Source organism: Poecilia reticulata, chromosome 11 (assembly GCF_904066995.2).
Source record: "Poecilia reticulata chromosome 11, P_reticulata-male-v2, whole genome shotgun sequence".
Taxonomy (NCBI): domain Eukaryota; kingdom Metazoa; phylum Chordata; class Actinopteri; order Cyprinodontiformes; family Poeciliidae; genus Poecilia; species Poecilia reticulata.
In genome coordinates, this window is record NC_088840.1 from 595,985 (window position 1) to 622,176 (window position 26,192).

Here is a 26,192-nt window from a genome sequence, read left to right on the forward strand (position 1 = left end):
AGAAAAACCTGTTGTTTTGCCTGTTGGGGGCAGTATACAATCTAATAACAAGGTCTACTACCGGAAATTCAGAAAACGTTTCAACGAAGTGTTTTCAGCGTACAGACTTCAGACAGGGGGCTCTAAGTCTGCTATTACTGGATCAGGACTAAAAGGACAAGTAGCGTTAACTGCTCCGTAGGTTTACAGCCCGGAACACCATCATCCAAGATGGACTCCTGGGTTCGGTTCAATACCCAGAGTCAGGCCAAGGAGAGAGTTTTGAGGTAACACGGTCAGTGTTGTCAGCATTAAAGAAGCGGTGCCCATGAGGCTACTCATTGTCCATTCTCAGTTTTATTTTAGTATATTTTGGGTATGGGTCTGAAGTATATTTTTAGGGGGATTGATGGGAGGGTGTATATAATATGCCTCGGTGAGATGCTTAAGTGAATACTGTAATTCAGACTATAAATATTTACATTTACCAAAATTTAGAGACAAGTGTTATGCCCAGAAACGCACGCCTACCCAAATTTGCATTCCCTGTCGCGGGAGCTCGCATCGCTCTAAGCTCTCGCATATTGACGAGAAAACGGACAAAAATATGACCGAAGAGGACATTTAAAGATATTTGTAACATTATCACGTTTCTTAACCATGTAATACCTAATGCGGTGGGTTTTATTTCGCAAATTACTTGAATTATAATACGGGGTTTACACCTTTATTGACACATATGAGTCGAACTTTTTACACAGTCCGTGTCTGTTGTAAACATTCCCCCGCAAATGGTTTGAAATTCTCTGCTTTGTCTTTTGATACCATAATAGCTTAAAAGCATTACAAAACAGAGACCCATTATGTAGAACATTTTACATCATGCTTAACTTTCTAGTCTGTTAATGTAGGAGGAAATGCAACTTAATTTATGAGCCTGAAAATATTTGCATCCGTCTTGTTGATATGAAACTTACAGCTTTAGCTCAGAGAACAACTGTCATTACGTAGAAAAGATTAAATCCTTTCAGGTCTTTATTTCCCCCAATTAGCACAAGGATGCATGTTTTGGCAATATAGATTTTGAGCCTGCCACAATATGCATTCCCTCTCTATTCCCCTCAAATATTATCCTATCGATATAAAATTTATACCAGCAGTGCTTGGAACTACTCTCATTATGTAGAAAAAGTTATTTCACTCTTAACTCTATTTCTCCAAGTTAGCACAGGGATGCGTTTTTGGGCAATATGAATTTCCAGCCTGCCAAAATATGCATCCCCTCTCTATTCTCCTTAAATATTATTATAGTGATTTAAAACTTATAACAGCAGTTCACAATATGCATCCCCTCTCTATAGTTATGGTAGTATGGAAGTATTCTGGTTATGGAAAAAAAGTTATTTCTTTATCATCACTATTGCAAAAATACTGAAGGAAGTAAATTTGATATGCAACCTTGCTAAATGTATAGCATGTACAAATAATTTTTTTTATCTTACATAAATATGACATCACTTTTTTTTATTAAATTCAACAAAGAATATTCATAACAGCAACCTTTTTATAAAACCAATTACTTTTATTAAAAATTAAAACTACAAATGAACTGAACTGTATTAATTAAAGAATGTTAGTGCAAACATAACATCTATAAGCACATTGCACAGCAGTAGTCTGTGTCGGTTGGTGGGAATTTAACTATTTATCAACTGGTACCACCAGTTGCATCTGTCACATGCGATTTGTAAATAAAAAAATCAAAATGGTCAAATAACAACATAAAGAATATTTTTAGTTCCTTATTTGTTTACTAAAGCTGATATTGGGTTTTGTCAACATAAAGCTTATTCTTAATCATCAATATTTGTTTGGTAGCTCATTTCTTGAGAAGGCAACATTATGTTGCAAATAATCAGTAGGATAATATTTGAGGAGAATAGAGACGTGATGCATATTTTGGCAGGCTGGAAATCCATATTGCCCAAAAACGCATCCCTTTGCCAACTTTGAGAAATGAAGAGTAAAGAGTGAAACAACTTTTTCTACATAACCAGAATACAGAAAAGCTGTGTAATTCAAGATATCTCCAATTCATTTAGAGATATCTTAAAAGGAATTTTGACTTGTCAAAATTACAATTCAAGATATCTTAAATTTAATTTTGTCTAGTTGTTATTTGCTTTTAAGATATCTATAATTTAGTTTTCACTAGTCAAAGCTACATTTAGGCCTGTCACGATAACAAATTTTGCTGAACGATTAATCGTCTAAAAAATTATTGCGATAAACGATATTGTTTCAAGACCTTTTGACACTGATTTCATGGAAATGACTAATAATACATGTGATTTCCTGATACACTTTATTTTCAAAAGAACACATAACACTGGAACTGATAAACTATTTAGTTGAAACAAAACAACCAAAAACAAAAATAAAATGGATTCTCAGTCTCCATTAACAAAAAACGTACTTGAATAAAAAGTAAACAACATAAAGCCAAAGTGGAAATAAATACTGCATTCAACCAAAAGAGTGCAGATTATGAAGTCTGTATACTATATTGGCCTTCAGTAATCACTAGATTTAAATAGAGAAAACGGGCACATCCGACTACCTAATGCAGGTAGTTCACAGTACACGATGTTTTGCCCCTATTTTCCCTTTACGAAAATCTTAGATCGTTGGCCGATCTAACCGATCATCCTGTACTGTATGGTGTGTTACAGTAGATCGTCGTGGCCGCTCGGATCTAAATCGGGTTTTCCCCGACTGGGAGCTTAACGCTGAATGTGACAGGTAGCCAATCAGAAAGCACGGATTCTCCTCCTGCTTTCTGAGGGGAAATTACGGAGGGGAATCCCAAACAGCTGACACGGCGCAACCCGAAATCCAGCGGACATCAGAGATGATATGTGGAAACAACTAATGTTTATTCAACAATATCGTGCAAAGAATATAGAGATGACAAGGGGATGAGTTGGAGATAAATTGCTACCACAGTTGATAAACGCGGCAAGTTTTCAGCTGTTCTTCGTTAACGTGACATAAATAGATTATAATGATTTTCATTCAGTCAGGACTTTACGCTGAGCCACATGCATCACAGGTAGATTCTAGTAAAGCATTGATTAATGCCTGATTTTAAAATTAGTTAACTGGAATTGTAGCCATTATTTTGTGCCCATGTGGCTGGACACCACGACGAACCCGATCGAACCGTTATGCCTAGGATTTCTGTCGGCTAATGTGTCTCTCAGGGTTTGAAAATGGGCCGACAACTCGTGTCGTGTGCGCTGGACATTAGACTAAGGAAATGAGGGACGGAGGGTAAGTGAAGAGAACCGGAGCTGAGCCTTTTTTCATTCAGTGTCATCAACAGAAAGAAAAAAGGCCGAAAGAGAGATAAAGACGATAATTAAAATGAGGTCGATAGGTTTATCGTTTATCACGACAGGCCTACCTACATTTCTCCTATCCAAAAAGACATTTCAGATATCTTGAATAATATCTTATGACTAGTCAAAACCAAAATCGAGATATCTTGAATTTACTTTATGACTAGTCATATTTTAATTGTAGATATCTGAAATGTGCATTTCAGATAGTCAGTAATTCATTTTAGATATCTTGAAGTCTCCATACAAGTCAATGGTAAATCTGACGTCATTTCGACTAGTCAGAATGTAATTAGAGATATCTTAAATAGTTATTTTGTCTAGTCGAAATATAATTAGAGATATCTTAAATCGCTGAAACTTCTAGTCACAAAACAATTTGAGATATCTGGTAAAACCAAATTTATGTTAAAACGGCTTGCCATAGACATTAACCCTAACCATGTATAGTTAGGGTTAATGTCTATGGCAAGCCGTTTTAACATAAATTCGGTTTTACCGCCCTTACATTCCAGATATCTCAAATTGTTTTGTCACTAGACAAAACTAAAGATATCTTGAATTGTAATTTTGACTAGTCAAAATTCCTTTTAAGATATCTCTAATTGGAGATATCTTAAATTACACAGCTTTTCTATTTAAGATATCTTAAATTGACATTCCGACTAGTCAGAATGACATTGCTGACAGCTTGAATATGTATTCTGTCTAGTCAAAATGTCCCAGACTTGCGTATCAATTTGAAAGTTTAATAAAGCAATGAAAAATAGAGAAAACGAAAATAGATGTTTGAAAATGCACTACTTTCATGTTGAAAATGGTTTGACAATAGCAATTTTAGCTTTTCAAAGCTGTTTTTAAGTGCATTCGGTTAGTCGGAAATGAATAAACAGGAAATTCTTTGCAGATATCAGAAGCAATCTTAAAGTTTATGAAGTTTTGCTATCTCCGCATTTCCAACATTGTCGAGCTCTTTCTAATTTGTGGCATTTACTGACAATTTTGTGCAGGCAACTGTATGGACACCACATAGGGGCTTCCACGTCATTCTTAATTCAGATATCTAAAATTGTAATTTTGTCTAGTCATAATTACGTTCATGATATCTTAAATCGTAATTACGGATATTGTCCCGTCAAATGTCAGATCCAGTGACGTCATTTGCGATATCTTGAAAGGAATTTTGACTAGTCAAAGTGTAATTGAAAATATCTTGAATTATTCTTACTAGTCAGAATGTAAAGACGGATATCTTAAGTTACCATTCCGGATAGTCAAAATGTAGTTTTAGACATCTGGATTGTAATTACGGATAGTCAGACAAGACCAAATTTATGTTAAAACGGCTTGCCATAATATATCCATATTATGCTGGTGGCATCCATCCATTACCATCCAGTAATGGATGGATGGATGGATTACATTTACAAGAGACATGCAAACTTATATCTTGTTTTTTTTCTACTCTTTCCCTTTATTCTCTCTGTTCCCGAAGGATAAGTACTTTTTGGCAAAATAGTTTTGCTTACATATTTTCCACCAGTGCTTTTGAGGTTTGGATGCTCTGCAAATACGTTGTGCACATTTGCAGAGCTCTGCACATTTGGTAATATGAACTGCACGGCAGTTCATATTACCAGTGAAGTGTGACCTAGTGTGACCTATCGCGGCCACCAGGGAGACCTTAAGGACAATTTAGTTTTTTCTTTTTGCCCAAAGAATGATTTCTACAAAGTTGTATAACTTTTTTTTATTTTTTACAATAATATACATTTGTTCTATTTCTCTAAAAGCACAGGTCAAACCAAAACAAATAAAAACATATCAATATATTACTGTACTGTAGGCCACCGATATGGATAAAGCAGAAAGTAGAAGCAATTCAATGTGAAAAAAATTTCTTTTGATTGATAAAGTACTGGCATACAGAGGATGGAAAGTAATTACTGTAGTTGCATTGCTGTAATTGGAATTTGTCTGTACTTTGTAGTTTGTTTACAAAACCTGAGCTTTTCAGTAAAGTATTTTACTCAGTTACATTTGAATCATATCCATCAACTTCATAGATGCAGTGAATAATACAGAGGGCTTGGTGGGGGAGAAATGATGCTCAGGTGGGGAAGATGATCTGCTGAAAGAAGATTATTGGACATTAATGTCCCTTTAAAATTACACACATTTTATGTTGCATGTTTATTTATAAATTTGCCTGTTTTACTAAAACAGTTTTAAACCAACATGTTCTCATCTCTTTGCTATCAGTGGAACTTTCTGCTCATAAGAAAGTAACCAACTTACTTTAAAATTTTAATGAGGGGCTTTTTTTTGTTTAACTGCAAGCTTTATCAAAATAGCTGTACTTTACAACCTGTGTTGCATCAAGTTTTTGTCATTTTTTATATATGACCAATGGTAAGAAGCTTCACATGATAGGTTTCTGGAGAGTATTCTAGAAAGGTAGTTTCACTGAGTCTTTTCACGAACTATGGTCCTGAGCAGGAAAACCCTTCATTTTCTGCTCAGTTGATATTAGAATAGTTTACCTTACAATTAAAACTATCTATGGTATTAGGAATGTGTAGCTGCTCATTTTCTTTATATGCTTGTGAATCAGTTTTTAAAGTATTGTCTTTTTTTTTATGCAGTTGATTTAAAATGTAGCTCAGTTTGATCTGTGATCACCCTTCTTTAATTTGGTATGAAGCAGTTCTCGCCTGAGAAATAGCTATCTGCTCACTGACTGTTTCTTCATCCACCACAGGGCTGCACAGTATGCTTGCATGTTGTTGGGCTACACTCTGCAGAAAAGCAGTGTAGCCACTGACCTCCAAAGAACTATCAGTGAACTGGAAGCACATATGAGCCTGACAAGAAAGTGTAAGTGTAAAAATTCAGTATGAGTTTTGAGTACAGAATCTCTGCTGGTTCTGACATGTGTGATGTCCCACAGTGCTGCGTCTGGGGAACTCTGTGGAGGCTCTGCAGGCGGCCAAGACGACTATCCACCTTTCTGACAGTGTTCTGAGGCTGTGCCTTACCATTGGTCATCTGAACAGAGCCATGTACTTTGCTTGTGACAATGTTCTGTGGGCAGGGAAAATTGGCATAATTTCCAAACTTGATCAACAGAAATGGAATCATAGATCTTTCAGGTAAGTTACATATTTTTTTTTCTGTGGGTTTTTCTCTGGATTCTACAGTTTCACTATTTAAAACTGTCTGTAATTGGTATGTTCTTAGCAACTTTTATATCCAAAGCAAACAATTAATTTGGTAGGCCTTTAAATCACAGTGATACAGAAATCATGTGTCTGTTAAAAAATCAGAGATTTACAGCTGACACAAATATGTCTAGGGCCAGCTTGAGGATAACTCTTCTCTCTTGTATCAAGTCTTTCACAGCTTGCTCTGTGTTTAGCTCCGTCCATTTTTCTATCAGGGATATTTATCAGGAATAGGCATTCAGGGCTTGCCGCTGAGTGTGAAGTGGACAGGACAAGGATCAGTGCCTTTAGATGAAAAAAACCATCTTCAGGTCAAGGTCCTGCCCCGAGTGGAGGAGTTTAAATATATTTGGGTAAACTTTATGAATCATACAAATCGGGTAAATCAGAGGGGGAAATTGATAGGCGAATTGGTGCTTTGATGAGGGCACCATAGTAAAGAGAACTGAGCCAAAAAGCATAGCTCTCAATTTACCTTTTGAAAAATAGGTGAATTGAGACTGTTTATCAACAGGTAATTCGACCCTAGCATCAAGGTTTCTACTGATGACGCAAACATGTTTAAAGTAATGTAGTAATATGTTTTTAACACACCTATAGTCTATAGTGTGGCTTGAGTACATGTTTGAATATGAAAACCCAAAAGTTGTCAATTTTTTGTCAACTAATATATATATATATATATATATATATATATAGTGTGTGTGCAGGGCTTAAAGAGCTCTGGCCGGGGGCCGGATTTCCGTGCGTTCGGTTCGGCTATTAAATCAAATACAATATGAAAGAAGATGGAGTTTGTCTCACCCGGTAAAGAAACACGTTTACTTGAGAAAGGAATTAAAAACAAGTGATGCTGGGCTTGGCTAGAGGAAAGGGGACAGGAAGTTGGCGGAAATTTTTCCAAAAGGGGGCGCTGGGATTCCTTTGGGGGGCGTTTGGTCGAAGGTAAACTTTACACCTTACAATCACAACAATACCAGTTTAGACTTTGAGCAACTTGCTAAAACTGTATTTCGTAACATTAAATCATGCCTGGCTGCAACTGTATCGATGGCAGCTCTTCTTCTATTCAGCGTTTGTTGCTCTTGGTGCAGCTTCGCTCCTGCTAGTAGTAGCTTGACCGCATCAGGTCAGCGTTACACTGGCTGATGACGTTGCTGAGATTCACTTTGTCTGGTGTTTGATTTTCTAATATTTTATGTTTTATTGAGGATTTTTGTACATATGTTTTGGCAGTTCTGTGATCTTGTCAAAGCAGCAACTTATATTAAAAAGTGTTTTATCTCCGTTTGAAAGTTGCCTGCTTCCATGGAAGGACAACAGAAAATCGCTCTCATAAACATGTAATTACTAAAATCACAATACCCTCACTTTGTATCCCTCTGAAAAATGAATCCATTTAAATAAAGAAATCAAGAAATCCCTCCATGGGTGATACCACGATAGAGAGCGTTCATTTTATAGCGTTAACAAAACAAATGGCAAAGAACAAGAAAAAATATTCTTGTTCTTTGCCATTTTCTAGTTGTTAAATATTCCACAAAATGACCAGATAAAAGATGAACAACATGTGATTAGGAGGCGCAGCAGAAGCAATTGATATTGATGAGTGAAGATTACTGATGTTGACCATAAAATACGATAAACGATAAAATAAATGTAGCAACAGGAAAGAAACTAAAGTAGACATAGCAATAAACCAAGAGAGGATAATACTAATCAAAGGAAACTAAATGGAAATGAATGAAGAACAAAACGCAAGAATAAACTAAGAAACTACATAGGAATAAACTAGTATGGCAAGACCTTTCGAGCAATAATTAATACAGAGACTGTATGGCAAGAATAAACAGACACTATTTCCACATAAAAGGTAAAATAATATTGTTGAAATGTTATGGGTTTGTTGAGACCACATCTAGTACTGAGAATAAATATATCTTACAGACCATAACAGTAAAGAACTGATCACTTATTTATGTTTTTAATTAGATTTGATATTTTTATTTCTTCAATATTTTTTTTCATGTCAGTGTTAATGTCATGAGGCTGATGACTCCATGACACTTTCAATTTGACTCACAGAGCTGCACCACCAGAAACTCACAGAAACACTGAAGAGAAGAAGAGTTATGATTAATGTAGTTACAGTTCTATCCATATTTTAATGTTGCAGAGCTCAGTCATTAGCTCTGCAACAATAGTTCAAAGTTTAAACTGGCATGTTTTACATCTTTTATCTGCTCATTTTGTGGAATATTTAACAACTAGAAAATGGCAAAGAACAAGAATATTTTTCCACTCTGTTTGGCTGCTGTTGGCCTACAAATTTTAAGTTGAATGTTCATTAAATTTTTCATAAACACCTGTGAAAATAATTTCTATTCACATGGCTTTTTTGTTCTCTGGGAAATTATCTTGATGATAAATACAGAAACAAGCATAAAAATCAAAACATCTACAATAGTGATGGTAATATTAATAAAAAAAATAATAGTCAGTGCAAAGTAGCCTACAAATTCTTTGGTGGGGCAGTGAGGGACCTGGATAAAGGCTGTGGGGGGTCCTGGCCCGAAAAAGGTTGAGAAACGCTGATTTAGTTGGTAATGTTTCATGTTCTAAATTACTTGCAAAAACATTGACTGAAAGGACTCTGATTTAATGTTGAGGGATTGTTGCCTGTAAGTCAAACCTTTAGGGCACAGACATTTTACATTTTGTTTCGAGTTGAAATGTACTGAAGTCTTATTTAAATTTGAGTGTTTAGCTTGTTAATTGTATTGTTAGAAGCAATTGTTTGCATTATTCAGACACTTTTTATTAAACTGGCAATAGTAACGCTATAGTTGATTTCTATCATAACTATAAGTTTCAGGCTCAGGATTTTTTTTTAATTTAAGCCCTGTGTGTGAGGAAAATAAGTATTTAAATACCCTGTGACTTTGCAAGTTCTCCCACTTAGAAATCATGAAAAAAATCTGAAATTTTCATTTACACACACACACATATATATGTGTGTTTATATATAAAAATTAAAAACTTTTGTCAACATGTGATATGTTCATATTAAACTGTAAATGAATGAAATAAACAAATAAACAACTGAAACATGTGTTGAACTTGACAGGTACTACCTATTTGCTCTGATTCTCAATGTCACTCGAGATGTGTATGAACTCTACCTGCTCCTGGACTGCGAGGATTGTTGCAGAAGTACCAAATCATCATTGTCTACTAGTCCCAGCAGTGCCATCCCTGCTGACCAACTGTCTTCATCATCATCAACTTCTTCCATTGAAGTCACTGCAACTCCTGCTGTCATGTGGGTCTGGCTCCGCAAACGCATGCATCAAATAGGAACTGTCCTGTACAACAACCCACCACTCCTGTTGGACCTTCTGAAGAATGGCTGTGATATTTTTATTCCACTGGATAAGCTGGGGATTTATCAAACTGGCCCAGGGTTTGTTGGGTCTTGTGGGTTGCTCTCATCAGTCCTCTCTATTATCACCATGCTCCACCCATGGCTGAAACTCAAGCCATGATCCCAGATAAACCATAAACAGTCATCGCATCAAATTCTGTGAAAGAAAGGGTGTCCTGCCATCACTGTTTGTTATGGTTCCATCCAACAGTAGGTGGATTGTCATTCCAAAAAAAACATTTCCCTGCTCCACCTGGGGCCAAATATATTAAAAAAGATACCAACAAATGCATGTCACTGCGCACACACAGTAGAAATGTTTGACAGTTTAAATGTTCATTTTTTTATTGGTTCATTGGTTTATTCGTTTTATTGGAAAATGTAATTTTTTTTACTAAAACTCATATCAGAAAGATAATTAAAAATAGTTTCCAAACATACAGAAATCACATAGCAGGAGTTTGTTTTTCTGTCTACAGACCAGTATTAATCTCACTGGACAATGTGACTTTCTCTTTAAAATGTACTGAAAAAGGTGGATGGCTTTGTTGGAAATTTAGTTTAGCATCTGACCCCTGTTGTTGCAATCTAAATGTCAGTTTTTCAAATAATTTCAGGTACTAATATCCAAGAAATATGTTATTTCACACTAGTTTGATACACCATGACTTAACTTGTCAATGTGCAACTAGAGCATGTTAACAAGATGCAGTGTCTATTATTTCTCTACCTTGTGGTTTTTCTCAGATGAAAAACCACAATAATATGTGTTATGTTATCATATAAAGTACCCACCCTCCCCTTATGTTTTTTTTTCCAGGGGTTAGTTTGTCAATAAGGGGGGGAAAAAAAATCAGATTTCAAACTTCAAACTTACATCCCAGTGTTGGACTCAGGGGATTCGACCTAATGACCTCAGTAAATACTTTACTGTGATTACAGGTATTTATTTGTTCAGACAATGTTGAATCTTTGCTTTTTATTTAGTGTTAGACATGAGCCATCTTGGTTGGAAAATTTCCCATCCAGACTATATCTTTCAGCTAAGGGAACAAAGACGTGGCTCCAGAAGAAACATGTCAAGGTCATGGAATGGAATGGCCTTGATGTTTCCTGACCTCAGTCCCATTGAAAATCTATGGAGAGAGCTGAAGCTTCACATTTACAAACGCAAGCCTAAAAATAAGAATTTGGTGATGGGCCACAAATACTCCTTATGAGAAGTAATTTTCAAATAATTATATAAGGCACACTTTATAAAAAAAAACAAAAACTACTGACTGCTGTGCTTTCCAACAAAGGTTTTGCCACCAAATATGATGTTTCACTGGGGGGTCAAATACTTATTTCTTTCAATAGAATTCAAATATATTTTTTTCTCATTTTATGTAATTTTTTGTTTTTCTTTTGATACTCTGTGTCACTGTTAAAATAAAGCTGGCATAAAATTCTGAGATGTTTAATTTTTTGTGTAAATTATTTTAAAAACATTGAACAAAAAGTTTGGACAAATATGTCAATATTTTTATGCACTTCCTTTAGACTTTATAGCTTTTGCCTGAACTGATATATTTCTCCCAGATGAATCCTAAGTTAGTATATGTAACTGGAGCACAAGACAATGTTACATTTCTGACAATGGAAGGTTGACAATTTGGACGGGATCAACAACCAGAGAGGAAGAGTGAGGTCGTTGTGGAGGAGTAAAGAGGCAAAATAGGAAGAGGCAGAGGAGGAGATGCCAATTTCCATCACACCATCATATGGTAGTTTGTAATGTAAATGTTTGTCCCATAACAGGATGCCGGTGGAGTTCCTATCACCTTACTCTTCATTCCTCAACCCCAATGAGGAATATTTTAGATTTTTTCTCAGCATGTGGAGATGGAAATGCAGTTCTCACAGCACTGCATGTACAATTTTTCTTAAAATCTTATGTTCCCATTTTTACTTTGTGCTCTTTTTTCCCTTCTGTCAATGACATGATCCGTCAATAAATTACTGAACAAAGTAAAAGTGAATGTGAATCTTGTCTCTTGCCATTAATCTAACAATTGCAATTTACAATACTTATAAAAGCTTTAGCTATAATTTACAACAGAATGTCCCTCCAGACTACACTGTAATATTGACAAGATGACTAATCAATTTGTGTTTTTACACAATAAAACAGGGACTTATGCTAGCGCACCAACATGTTCTTTGACACATATTTACTTTCAAGACCGATGAACTAAGAATTTTTAGAAAGACATGCATGGTGTGTTACTGTTTGAGGAATACACCTGTTTCGCAATTGTCAAAGTAAAACTATAATAGGAATAATAAACTGATTTAATTCATAAAAATGTAGTTTCCTAGAATGCTGTTCAACAGTAAATATTAACCCAGTAGTCATGTTTCTGGTTTTCTAAAATATAGTTCTAATTTCCTCTGATGAATGGCAGAATTTCTGTTGGCTTTAATTGGTTGCTCTTTAAATAATTAGATATAAGATTTTTATTAGATTATAGTGAATGGTTGCTTTTAAGCAATATTTAAAAAAATATTTTAAAATTTTTACTTTGACATTTTAAGTTTATAAATTTCTAAAACTGCACTGCAACAAACTCATCCAAATTACTAATAAAATGCATACTACAAATCAGATTTTTCAATTGTGATTAAGTGATTAAAAAAAAGCATAAAAGTTAATTTTCTGATCAAGATGATTTTAATCTTGGATTCACCTACTTTTGTTATGGCACATCTGTGCCACATGTAGAAATCAACTTCAAAGAACAGACATTAGCTTCAACGCTTTAAGAAGTTTAACTGCCAAAATAAAGCTAGATGTCTCTTCACTTAGTTCTCAGCTCAACCTTTCACAAATTGCTTTTTTTCATCACCAAACAATTTGTGAAACAAAATAGTTTTTCTATATTTGGAGCTCAGTATAATCACAGTATCTCATGCATCCTTTCTGCAACTTAGCTGTAATATTGACTTTTAAAAAAAATTTTAACTGACATGTTAGACCCTCATCAAAACATACATGGAGTGTAGCTTTGATTCTTTCATGCATGTTTGAAAAATTCTTGAATCTCTTGTAACCATTTGGGGTTGCCTATACCTTCTTTCTCACCAAGCCCACCTCATAGAGCTACCCTCCCCCGTGCCTTTCCCACTTAGCTTCTTCAAATTAGCGACTGCAGCAATTACACACCTACTGGAGCTTCTAATATGTAACCATTTCTGAATCCAATACTCCGAAGAACACTTTTAAGCAGCTTAATGTTGAAATGTTGTGATGATGTGCTGAAGGTAGAGTATTGGAAAGAGCAGCTTCTTAAAGAGACAGAGGCCCAATTACAAGATATTAAATTGCAAGGTAAATTTTCTTTTAAGTCATGTTTGATATGTACATTATTTTTACAACAACTGAAGGTTACATAATTACTTGATTCTGCTATAAAATGGTACTGTGATCCTGGAAAACACAATACTACTCCTTTAAGTTAATCAATCTGGAGATTATGGAAGTTACTGTACACTGGATGGGAATCAAAACTGATACTATTTTCTAATGGGATACTTCAGAAAAGAATATTTATAATTCATTTGAAAACCTTGTATCTTGAAAATCTACAAGTGGAAACAATACTTCCTATAGAAAAGAAAGGAAGTCCCTCTCTCCCCCATCAAGCTTCAACATAATGGGGTGCTGTGGTGACGCAGGCGTTAAGCACAACCCACATATGGAGGTCTGTCACAGGTTCGATTCGAGGGCTGGTGACCTTTGCCGCATGCATGTCTTCTCCCTTCTCTCTTTACCCACTTTCCTGTCAATTCTCTATCAAACAAAGGCCACTAGAGCCAATAAAACCTGTTTTAAAAACAGCTGACATAATAGATTTAATTTTGCTTGAAGCACTGTATTGATGCTGCTACGCAAAAAACAATTTGCCGAGTCGATCAACTGTCGTGCAAAGATTGGATGTTAGCAGTTAGTTTATCATCACTTCAGTACATAACTTTAATAAAAATATGTTTTCTCCATATTTGTTAAAGCTGTCACCATGTCATAGCAGTTTGTTATGAGACAGATAATCTGTGAAAACAATCAATCTCCTCCACCTCCTTCCTGAATTACAATTACTGGTTAAAGTAATGCACCGTTCTGACCAAAACAACCAATCAGAACCAGTAGGCCACTCTTAGCACTGTGAATTAGCCTCATTCACTCACTGCTAAATGTGCTAATGGGGGAGAAACAACTTCTCATTACAAGAAACTGTTGATCTGTCATCATTGGTAGCTATGCTAACTAAACTGAGCATTCACAGTTTGCATCTACACAGCTCTGGGCTATGCTAGCTGCAGCATGGCACAAATTGAGGGGGAGGAAGGATGAGCAGCACCACATGAGATTGTGATTGACAGCACTAAAACTTTCCTGCCTCTGACTGGTTGTTTCTAGCACTGGGAGAAAGCAGAGGAAATAGATTTTTTACAGATTATTGTCACAACATGAGTTTTAAAAAATGTGGAAAAAAATATTTATAAAAAAGTTACATTCTGCAGCTTTAATTTCACTCAGAAGAGAACAGGTCAGGAGGGAAGTGGGTTAGAGCTTCTGCTCATCTGTTAAGAGGTAAAAGGCACAGGGAACAAGTTAAATATATGAATATGTTGGTAATTTTTTTCCTTAATTCATTAAATGCTAATGAAAATGAGGCAACAGTAGTCTGTAGCCAACTATGCTAAATGGTTGATAATCTCTCAGTCTACCCACCTCTCGGAGAAAAACTGGGTTATAAATCAACACTCTTGCCTTTTTCCTCCCTCTCCCTCTTTTTTATTTTTGAAAACCCGATTTTATAACTTTTCTTAGCAGCATAGTAACTGCCACAGTCGCCGCTGTATTCAGCTGCACACGTCACTGTTAAGCGCTCCAAGCAGGAACTAACCATTTAATGCAGATAGGGGGTTCAGGGCAAAAATGGATGTGTGTTTTATGGTCTGGGAGGGGCAACATAAAATTTTTACTGCTAAAAACAATCTTTGAAAATACAATATGATTAATTTTGTATTTGACAGGACCACGAATCTTTTATTTTATGTCTATGAACAAAATATAATTAAATTGTGGAGAGCCCCCTGCTGGTCAGGGTCCCTAGAATTGTCATCACCCCCCCCCCTTTTACCGCCCCTGTCCTAAGGAAACACCGACACTGCATGTTGGTTAAAACTTTGTGTAAGGGATGTCTCCAGGGTCAGTTAGAAATCATTCCTTAACATTATTGTGCAGTTATGCTTCATTGGAAGCTTTGCTTTGTTTGGATGATGCTCTGCTATTTTCATATTTCACTCGATTGTTTCATGAACAAACACATAACCCAATCTGAAAACATGTTTATTCAACTTTTACAAAGACAAATATAAAACCAAATCAAGGGAAAGAAAAACTTCTCAATAATTAAAAGACAATACAGTCCCATTTTTGGGAAATTCTGGCTTCCAAGGGAGCTCGTCTGATAGGTTCCTCAGTGTACCCCACATCATCCTTATTGAGATTAGCCAAGTTCACTGTGAATGAAAAAACAGCAGTACATACGTGGTCATTTTGGGGGTTTTGGGGGGGTTCTTAAGGTACCATCATTTAACACCTAATATGATACATATTTACAGCAACATGATACTATGACGCTGAACAAAAGCACAAAATATTCCCATGTAAATTCTGATATTATACACTGATACAAAATAGTTTTGTGTAGTTAACTAAAACTGTGTGACAACAGCTGAAAGGGCCTCAACATTCCCTTCTCTGTAATTGCTCATTTATTGGCATTTTTGCATGCTATGGCAGCCATGTCCACACACAATGCAGTGTGAGGGAAGAATCTCTATAGAGACAATATCAAAGACAAAAAAAAAGGAAAAGGAATGCTGATCCATACTGTATTTTGAAAAAACAAAACCCCATTCGAAACTAGGATTTGAAAAACCATCCTGGCAATCTACACCAACATACAAATTGAAATCAGGCAAATAAAAGGAGTGAAAATGGTCTCAAAATACCTGTGCGTGTGTAATACTGGTGTAATGAAGAGAGCTTCATTACTGGGACTATTTTTACTCAAGTCATTATATAGCACTTTAAAAGCACTTTTTGCGCTTTATTAACAAGCACTTTATTTAGCACTGCACTTTAAGCATAGATTTGCACATAAATAATTTGCACACAAGAACTTTTAACTGTATTTATTGAGTATTTTTAGTGGTTAGCATGTAGCCTTTTGGTCTGGGCTATGCACAGCTGCTTGGACAAATACTGCCCCGGGGTCCAGACACCATTTATAGGTTCCGAGAGAGACCATTGAAAATTGTGGGAGGGAAGAATTGTTTATGGGTTTTTATGGCCTTTCATTATGGTGTAAGATAATACATAAAATATTTATAAAAAGTAAGTGAAAATGTTTGTATTTTAGGTGAAGATTGGTGGATTGAGATCCCCCTCAATTCATCGGACCGCTGGTTTGGTCCGTCACAGCAGGGACTATTTAAGGTTGCAGTTTCACCTGTGAAATTGTTCTGGTTCTTGATGCTGTGAGAAGAATAAACCACTGCTGTTTCCACCTGACTCTGCCTCAACTATTCTTCCTCACTGTAAAATCCAGCCACAAAAGGCTGCCTTGTTACAATTGAAGTGATACTCAGCAGAGGTGGGACCAAGTCACTGTTTTGCAAGTCTGAGTCAAGTCTCAAGTCTTTGTCCTCAAGTCAAGTCAAGTCTCAAGTCGAGAGCTTGGAATTTCAAGTCATTTTGAGTTTTTTGTTTTTTTTAAACAATGTTCCAACTATGCTAAATGTAAATAAATGTAAATAACAGACCATGTGTTCTTTTTCAAATCAATGCACTTGATTTATTTGCAATGCACTCATTGCAAATAAAGCACAGTGGTTTTGAATTTGGATGTGATGGTTCTACTGGGAGACTTCAATGCTCACGTGGGCAATGACAGTGAGACCTGAAGAGGCGTGGTTGGGAGGAACGGCCCCCCCGATCTGAACCCAAGTGGTGTTCTGTTGTTGGACTTCTGTGCTCGTCACGGATTGTCCATCACGAACACCATGTTCAGGCATAAGGGCGTCCATATGTGCACTTGGCACCAGGACGCCCTAGGCCGCAGTTCGATGATTGACTTTGTCATCGTCTCATCGGATTTGCGGCCGTATGTCTTGGACACTCAGGTGAAGAGAGGTGCGGAGCTGTCCACTGACCACTACCTGGTGACGAGTTGGCTCCGGTGGTGGGGGAGGAAGCCGGTCAGACCTGGCAGGCCCAAACGTGTAGTGAGGGTCTGCTGGGAACGTCTGGCGGAGTCCCCTGTGAGACGGAGCTTCAACTCTCATCTCCGGCAGAACTTCGAACACGTTCCGGGGGAGGTGGGGGACATTGAGTCTGAGTGGACCATGTTCCGTACCTCCATTGCCGAGGCGGCCTATCGGAGCTGCGGCCGCAAGGTTGTTGGTGCCTGTCGCGGCGGCAACCCTCGAACCCGTTGGTGGACACCTTCGGTGAGGGATGCTGTCAAGCTGAAGAAGGAGTCCTACCGGGCCTTTTTGGCCTGTGGGACTCCAGAAGCAGCTGATAGGTACCGGCAGACAAAGCGACATGCGGCTCGGGTTGTCGCTGAGGCAAAAACTCGGGAGTGGGAGGAGTTTGGAGAGGCCATGGAGACAGACTTCCGTACGGCTTCGAGGCGATTCTGGTCCACCATCCGGCGTCTCAGGAGGGGGAAGCAGTGCACACCAACACTGTTTATAGTGGGGATGGTGCGCTGCTGACCTCAACTCGGGACGTTGTGGGCGGAATACTTCGAAGACCTCCTCAATCCCACCAGCGTGCCTTCTGTTGAGGAAGCTGAGCATGGGAACTCTGGGTTGGGCTCTCCAATCTCTGGGGACGAGGTCGCCGAGGTGGTCAAAAAGCTCCTCGGTGGCAGGGCCCCGGGGGTGGATGAGATCCGCCCGGAGTTCCTTAAGGCTCTGGATGTTGCGGGGTTGTGTTGGCTAACGCGACTCTGCAATATCGCATGGACATCGGGGGCAGTTCCCCTGGACTGGCAGACTGGGGTGGTTATTCCCCTGTTTAAAAAGGGGGACCGGAGGGTGTGCTCCAATTACAGGGGGATCACACTCTTAAGCCTCCCTGGTAAGGTCTATTCAGGGGTCCTGGAGAGGAGGGTCCGTCGGATAGTCGAACCTCGGATTCAGGAAGAGCAGTGTGGTTTTCGTCCTGGTCGTGGAACACTGGACCAGCTCTACACCCTCAGCAGGGTCCTGGAGGGTGCATGGGAGTTCGCCCAACCAGTCTACATGTGTTTTGTGGACTTGGAGAAGGCGTTCGACCGTGTCCCTCGGGGGGCCCTGTGGGGGGTACTCCGGGAGTATGGGGTACCGGGCCCTTTGATACGGGCTGTCAGGTCCCTGTATGACCGGTGTCAGAGTCTGGTCCGCATTGCCGGCAGTAAGTCGGGCTCGTTTCCGATGAGAGTTGGACTCCGCCAAGGCTGCCCTTCGTCACCGATTCTGTTCATTACTTTTATGGACAGAATTTCTAGGCGCAGCCGAGGTGTTGAGGGGATCCGTTTTGGTGGCCTTAGGATCACATCTCTGCTTTTTGCGGATGATGTGGTCCTGTTGGCTTCATCGGAACGTGATCTGCAGCTCTCACTGGAGCGGTTCGCAGCCGAGTGTGAAGCGGCCGGGATTAGGCTCAGTGCCTCCAAATCCGAGGCCATGGTCTTGAGCCGGAAAAGGGTAGAGTGCCTTCTCCGGGTCAGGGGGGTTGTCCTGCCTCAAGTGGAGGAGTTTAAGTATCTGGGGATCTTGTTCACGAATGAGGGAAGAAGGGAGCGGGAGGTCGACAGGCGGATTGGGGCAGCGTCTACTGTGAAGCGGGCGCTGTACCGGTCCGTCGTGGTGAAGAGAGACCTGAGCCAAAAAGCGAAGCTCTCGATTTACCGGTCGATCTACGTTCCCACCCTCATCTATGGTCATGAACTTTGGGTCATGACCGAAAGAACGAGATCACGGGTACAAGCGGCCGAAATGGGTTTCCTCCGCAGGGTGGCTGGGCTCTCCCTTAGAGATAGGGTGAGAAGCTCGGTCATCCGGGAGGGACTCAGAGTAGAGCCGCTGCTCCTCCACGTCGAGAGGAGCCAGTTGAGGCTCGGGCATCTGGTAAGGATGCCTCCTGGACGCCTCCCTGGTGAGGTGTTCCGGGCACGTCCCACCGGGAGGAGGCCTCGGGGAAGACCCAGGACACGCTGGAGGGATTACGTCTCTCGGCTGGCCTGGGAACGCCTTGGGATTCCCCCGGAGGAGCTGGAAGAAGTGGCTGGGGAGAGGGAAGTCTGGGCCTCCCTTCTGAAGCTGCTGCCCCCGCGACCCGACCCCGGATAAGCGGAAGAAAATGGATGGATGGATGGTAAAATAAATATGTCAGTTCATGTGAGGTTAAATCTACAGCCAATTTCACATCTCAGTATTGATAAAACATGTTGTCTGAATCAAACTTGCCAGAATCACTAACCAAGACAAAATAATGTGCTGCATTACCATCCAGAAATACTTAGAACTACCCCACTGCATTACCTTCAGGATCCTTACAATTGTACCATTTTTTACTTTTACAGCAATTTCTGAAAGATAGCAAAATTACTGGATTTTGATTTGTTTTCTAGTAAAATTATACCACTTGGAAATGGGTTCTGTGACCATCATGCCGCCATTTGAAGAGTTATTACTGAAAAAACAGTAGACTTAATGCACTGACTGCAGTAAACAATCCATTTATTGTCAATTTAATTTCCCAACATAGATGTCTTCAAAATACACCCGTACCTGTCGAATTTTGGATTTGAGAAGAATATGGAAAATGTCTCGGTCCGGTGCTACAGTCAGAGGAGGGGGGGGAGTAAAATTTACGGGGGGGAGGGGATATTTATGGAAAAATACCAATACGGGAGCAGGGTGGGGAAGGGGTGTAAGAAACCGTAGTTTCCCTTATGAACAGGAACTGAACTGGGTGCAGTTCCTGTGATGGAACTGCACCCAGTTCATCATTATGATGGGACAGAGAGAAACGCTCTTCCCTGAGTTGAGGTACAGAAAAGTACCGCTTACCTCTTTGTGCAACTTCAAATGCCGAACAGTTGGAAGTTGTATCTCCATCTGAGATCCTGGTCTTGTATGTTTCACTCAGTTTCTAGTTGGATACTTTATGATTGATGTACCCAAAAGAAATTACTCACAGGAGCATATCTGCTTTGAGCATTTTTTGTCTCTTGTTTTTTCCCCGTTATTTTTAAATCCAGTTAATTTGATTGGTTGTGCTACAGCTACGTACACATACATACAGAGTGTGGAAAAATAGAGGGACGGTCTACGCCTTTAATACGGAATGAGTGAAATGAATTAATGGGCCCACTTTATAAATAATGCGCTTTAAATTTTAAGACTTTGGGTAAAATGTCAAGTCTTTTCAAGTAAAGAGCTTCAAGTCAAAGTCAAGTCCAAGTCTTTGAGCATTTTTTCAAGTCAAGTCTCAAGTCTTGATTTTAACAACTCGAGTCTGACGCAAGTCCAAGTCATGTGACTCGAGTCCCCACCTCTGGTAATCAGGTGTAAGCATCTTTGTGTGCAACTTTGGATAGCTTTATCTGTGAAACATGATTTGTAAACCCTACAGAGGAAATGTGTGCATAACTCTGGTTTGAATTCGTAATTATCAGATTTGTGAGGCTGAAGTTACAAAATCTGTGTGCAAATATTATACGTTTGTAGAAATTTTAATTGTGTGTGTGTACTTTTATTTGGTATTCTTTTGCATCTGACCACATACTTACGCCTACAAATGTTAAATAAGTACGAACGAGCCGCCTGATACACACATTCATACCTGCCTTTACACACATATCCAGTTAGAGTGCACAAGGATTTTTGAAACTCATTTCACGCTTCTGGTGGAAACCCAGCATTTTTGCTTGGAGTCTAGTGTTTTTATCCTCTGAATGTCTCTCACTGTGCTTGTGCTGAGGGGCAAAGACGTTATTTCGTTGGAAAACGGAATATCTCAGCACTTCTTTATAATACTTCCAAAATGTTTATAGACATATTGTGCATTTTTGAGTGGTACAGATGAGATTACGTGGTTTAAAAAATGACCACAAGGTGGTGGAATGGTTTGTTGGGTGGAAAAACAGGTTTTCATACGAGACAGAGCGTCCCGGTGGTCTGCCCTCAGAAGTAAGTAGAAGTTAAACCTGCATGCTTTGCTCTCTGTTTATAATGAGACAAAGTAATTATAAATAATTTCAAATTACGTTTTATATGTCTGGTAGTTTGATACTATTTCCTTCTAATATTTTTCTGTTACGGGAGCTAATGTCTAGATGTGAGCTGTACTACTTTAGCTGTTCGTAGCTAACTCTAGCAATGATGCCAGGAACAACATCATCTGCTGCTAGACCTTATTCACCAGTGTCAACACGTAAGCGCAGTTTAGGCTTACGTGTAAACTGCGCTTTACACGTAAGCGTGTAAAGCGCGCTTTACAACTTCAAGCACTTGCTTGAAGTCGGCAAGTGCTTGAAGTCGGCATGAAACCGGCATGTACCTAAAGGTACATGCCGAAGTCGGCATGTACCTTTAGGAAATGAACCTGTCCCCCCTTTTACCTTAACTCTGCAGCATTAATTATACACTTCTTTTGCATTGTGGATCATCTGCTCTTTATTTATTGTCAAGTGAAGGCAGTCAGAAAACCATCTGTGATGATAGCAGTGAATTCATATGGTTAAAAAAGCGTTGGCCTGCACCAAATATTGGCAAGATAGTTCACGTCTTAATCCTGGCACTTCATGCCGACAAATGCAAAGCTTCAACAATTCAAGCAGGCCATCTTTTTTGTTTATGTTTTCATGTTTCCCATTATTTGTTCTTTGTCCTGTCGGTACCTCTATCGATATACATCTCTGTATATAAATTTACTTTGTGTTTGTGTAAATAGGGCACACGCATCAGATAAGACAAGAAAACAGCTATTTACCTGCAGTTAATTTACTTATTAATCCTTGATCACATATTTCCAAATGTACTCTACCCTTGATAAGGTAATGTAGCTGATGTTAGTCACTATCACAGTAACCATATATTGTTGCTTCAGCAGTAATGAATGTAGACCTGGACCTGCCAGGAACATCATCTGCAGCTAGACCTTATTCACCAGAAGAAACTGAAAGGGACCTTCTTTATCTATGTTGACTTCTCAACGTACATAATGATTTAGACTAATGTTCACACAGCCTCCAGAATCTTCAGATCAAACTGTATTTGTGTCTGGATCTATGTGAAATGCACAAAGACCCCATTTCATCAGCCCTTGAATATATATAAACTTCATCTGCAAACCAGGACAAACCTGGTATTCTTGTCTCGTCATTGTTCTTGTCAAGTTGATTAATGCAGATGGTAAAATATATTCAGATGGTTTAGATTCAAAGACAGCAAATTTGTTTTTCAATTGATATTTTGACAAATGCATAAAATAAATATTTTATGCATTTATTTAAAGCACTGCTGCCAAAATAGCCTTCACAGCAAAACATTGAATGCATATCAATTTAATCAAAATGAAAATAAAAAATTTTACTTATACATTGTGAAGATACAAGTAATTTTCAGGTTTCGTAACTGTCAAAGTCAGGTTTGTCAGTGTCAAACGTCTTTCACTTCGGCACAAGCACAGTGACAGACGTTCAGAGGATAAAAACACTACACTCCAAGCAAAAATCTGATGACCCAGCTTTCTACCAGCATTAAACACACCACTTGCGCACAAATCTGAGGCTGTCGGAAGCGTGAAATGAGTCTTAAAAATCCTTGTGCACCAACGAATATGTGCGTAAATGCAGTTTTGTCTGTGTATCAGGCAGTTTTGTCTGCGTATCAGGTAACTTGTGCGTACTTAGTAAACATTTGTAGGCGTAGAAAAAGGTTTGAATTCGAAATGATCAGATTTGTGAGATTGAAGTTAAAAAAATCTGTGTGCAGAAATTTATTGTTTGTAGAAATTATAACTATTTTTATTTTGTATTCATAATTTCTTAATTTTTGATTATGCATTTCACCACATACTTACAAGTACCTGGAGTTATTGCAGACATTTCCTCTTTACGGTTTACAAATCATGTTTCACAGATACAACTATCCAAAGTTACACACAAAGATGCTTACACAGATTACAAATCAAGTATTACACACACAGGTATTTTGAGACCATTTTCACTCCATAAAAATGAAATGGAAAAAAGTTAAAATTTTATAAAATATTAAGCTATTAACCAGATTATGAGCATAAAGAAGCTATGACCAGACAAAGGAACACTTACATTTTGATAGGTCAAAAATTCAGTGATTACCCAATTTCAGAAATTATGAGGCTTGTTGGAACAACAAACATTTTTCAACAATGCAGCCTTTTCTGTAGCACTGTATTACAGAGATTCATCGCCTTCTGAAGACTCAAATGAAAGCAAAATCGGTGTTTTGGATTCAGTAATGTGTCAAGTTGCTCTAACCTTCCTATTCCTGAGTCTCCATGCTCTCATCTTCTCCATCTCCTCCTTCTTCGAGAGCTTCATCCTCCTCTTCTTTTCTTTCTGGGGGTTTCTCATACGCCTTTTCTGATGGAGTGACAATAACTCCATCCCATGTAGACATTTCTATGGCCAAGTCTGGGAAAGAACAGTTTAGATTTAATCTTTTGTTTAGAATTGTGACTAAACATGAAATATTCAACTGATTATCTGAAATATATGGAGGACCAAAACTGACATAAGAAATAAAATTTTATATATAATAATATAATAAAAGAATAAATGTATAAATAAAAAAATAAATATATATTTTGATAAGAAATAAAAGCATGAATATATTTTTGGAGGACCAAAACTGACATAATAAGAAATAATATATATTTAAGAGCATAAATATATATTTTGAGAAGAAAAAAGCATAAATATATATTTAGTTTTTCCTTTTCCTTACACATGAGTTTCCGTCACGTAATATATATATTTTCTCTTTCATTTCCCCTAAACATGCATTTCTGTCAAGAAAAATAGATATTTTGCTTAGTCTTTTTTTGCTTTTCCCTTTTCTGCTTGCTGTATTTCCGCTCGCTGTATTTCTGCTTGGTCTTTTTTCGTTTTCTGTGTTTCTGCTTGGTCTTTTTCCGTTTGCTGTATTTCTGCTGCATCAATATGTTAATGAGGAGAGCTGTCCAGCTCCTCTACTATTGGCCAATAGAGCTTTGGAACCAACGTCACTGCGTGAGACGTTGGGCAATCAGCTCGCTCGGTGCATTCTTTACAGGCCACAGACTAAAACAAACTTCATTCCGGTGATTTTAATGTGTTACCAACTTCAGTGACATAAGTTGTTAGTTGGATATTCCAATGTCCGCCGAGAAAGTACGTTTAGCTCTAGGTTGATCCGATTTATGAATGCTAATTTCAGCCAGTCGTTCTCCAGCTCCCTCGTCAGCGCTCAGAGGTTCACTTAGAAATTGTCAACAAATTTCAGAACTGAACACTCTTGTCAAGTCATATTCAATATTTTAAATAATTTTAATGTTAACTAATCTAATGTTTTCTTCAATAGCTTCCATATTGTGTGCCACATTCACCAGAAATCAGTGTGTAACCAATCGCAATCGTGGAAGGTTTTGAGTCGATCTTGGCAGTAAGAGACAAACTGAACGCTACCCAGAGGCTAAAACCAGCGCATCCACTTCTGACGCGCTTATCAAAATATTCAATGATATATATACATACATATACTTTTGTCGTAGTACATTTTAAAAGAGGGTAGTCTGTTTCATGTAAAAGCATTAATTACCACTTTTTTGTATCAGTTGGTCATAATGAAAGGCATATATTAACATTTGTTTGACAGGAGTGTTCAGTTAGGAAATTTGTTGACAGCCTTAAGTGAACCTCTGAGTGCTGAGGGAGCTGGAAAACGACTGGCCAAAATTAGCGTTCATAAATCGGACACCATGTTCAGGCATAAGGGCGTCCATATGTGCACTTGGCACTAGGACACCCTAGGCCGCAGTTTGATGATTGACTTTGTCATCGTCTCATCGGATTTGCGGCCGTATGTCTTGGACACTCGGGTGAAGAGAGGTGCAGAGCTGTCCACTGACCACTACCTGGTGACGAGTTGGCTCCGGTGGTGGGGGAGGAAGCCGGTCAGACCTGGCAGGCCCAAACGTGTAATGAGGGTCTGCTGGGAACGTCTGGCGGAGTCCCCTGTGAGACGGAGCTTCAACTCTCATCTCCGGCAGAACTTCGAACATGTTCCGGGGGAGGTTGAGGACATGGAGTCTGAGTGGACCATGTTCCGTGCCTGTATTGCCGAGGCGGCCTATCGGAACTGCAGCTGCAAGGTTGTTGTTGGTGCATGTCGCGGCGGCAACCCTCGAACCCGTTGGTGGACACCTTCGGTGAGGGATGCTGTCAAGCTGAAGAAGGAGTCCTACCGGGCCTTTTTGGCCTGTGGGACTCCAGAAGCAGCTGATGGGTACCGGCGGGCGAAACGGCATGCGGCTCGGGTTGTCGCTGAGGCAAAAACTCGGGCGTGGGAGGAGTTTGGAGAGGCCATGGAGACAGACTTCCGTACGGCTTCGAAGCGATTCTGGTCCACCATCCGGTGTCTCAGGAGGGGGAAGCAGTGCAGCATCAACACTGTTTATAGTGGGGATGGTGTGCTGCTGACCTCAACTCGGGACGTTGTGGGCCGGTGGGCGGAATACTTCGAAGACCTCCTCAATCCCACCAACATGCCTTCTGTTGAGGAAGCTGAGCATGGGGACTCTGGGTTGGGCTCTCCAATCTCTGGGGACGAGGTCGCCGAGGTGGTCAAAAAGCTCCTCGGTGGCAGGGCCCCGGGGGTGGATGAGATCCGCCCAGAGTTCCTTAAGGCTCTGGATGTTGTAGGGTTGTGTTGGCTCACACGACTCTGCAATATCGCATGAACATCGGGGGCAGTTCCCCTGGATTGACAGACCTGTTTAAAAAGGGGGACCGTAGGGTGTGCTCCAATTAC

At 39.0% G+C, this 26,192-nt stretch overlaps 2 protein-coding genes across 2 annotated transcripts in view; one reads left to right on the forward strand and one right to left on the reverse strand.

Annotated features, from left to right (window-relative positions):
• The first annotated feature begins 51 nt into the window (after window positions 1-51).
• Window positions 52-11,482, forward strand: pex11b (peroxisomal biogenesis factor 11 beta). Its single transcript, XM_008421580.3, has 4 exons — window positions 52-266; window positions 6,142-6,257; window positions 6,331-6,532; window positions 9,732-11,482. Exons 1-4 carry the CDS (start codon window positions 211-213, stop codon window positions 10,147-10,149), a joined length of 792 nt encoding a protein of 263 aa, XP_008419802.1. The 5' UTR covers window positions 52-210; the 3' UTR covers window positions 10,150-11,482.
• A 3,924-nt stretch (window positions 11,483-15,406) lies between these two features.
• The window catches only part of ilf2 (interleukin enhancer binding factor 2), a 33,127-nt gene continuing 22,341 nt past the window's right edge, over window positions 15,407-26,192 (reverse strand). Inside the window, exons 14-15 of the mRNA XM_008421582.3 lie at window positions 23,660-23,815; window positions 15,407-15,596 (exon numbers count right to left, since the gene is read on the reverse strand). Coding sequence (XP_008419804.1) covers window positions 23,664-23,815 — 152 coding nt within the window. The 3' untranslated portion in view covers window positions 15,407-15,596; window positions 23,660-23,663. The remainder of the gene's footprint in view (window positions 15,597-23,659; window positions 23,816-26,192) is intronic.

What these genes read in the sequence shown, in the direction of transcription:
- pex11b (XM_008421580.3), top strand. Translation starts at nt 211, where the DNA reads ATGGACTCCTGGGTTCGGTTCAATACCCAGAGTCAGGCCAAGGAGAGA. An exon ending in GCCAAGGAGAGAGTTTTGAG is followed by an intron (nt 267 to 6,141) that starts GTAACACGGTCA and finishes CATCCACCACAG; the next exon opens with GGCTGCACAGTATGCTTGCA. An exon ending in TGGAATCATAGATCTTTCAG is followed by an intron (nt 6,533 to 9,731) that starts GTAAGTTACATA and finishes TGAACTTGACAG; the next exon opens with GTACTACCTATTTGCTCTGA.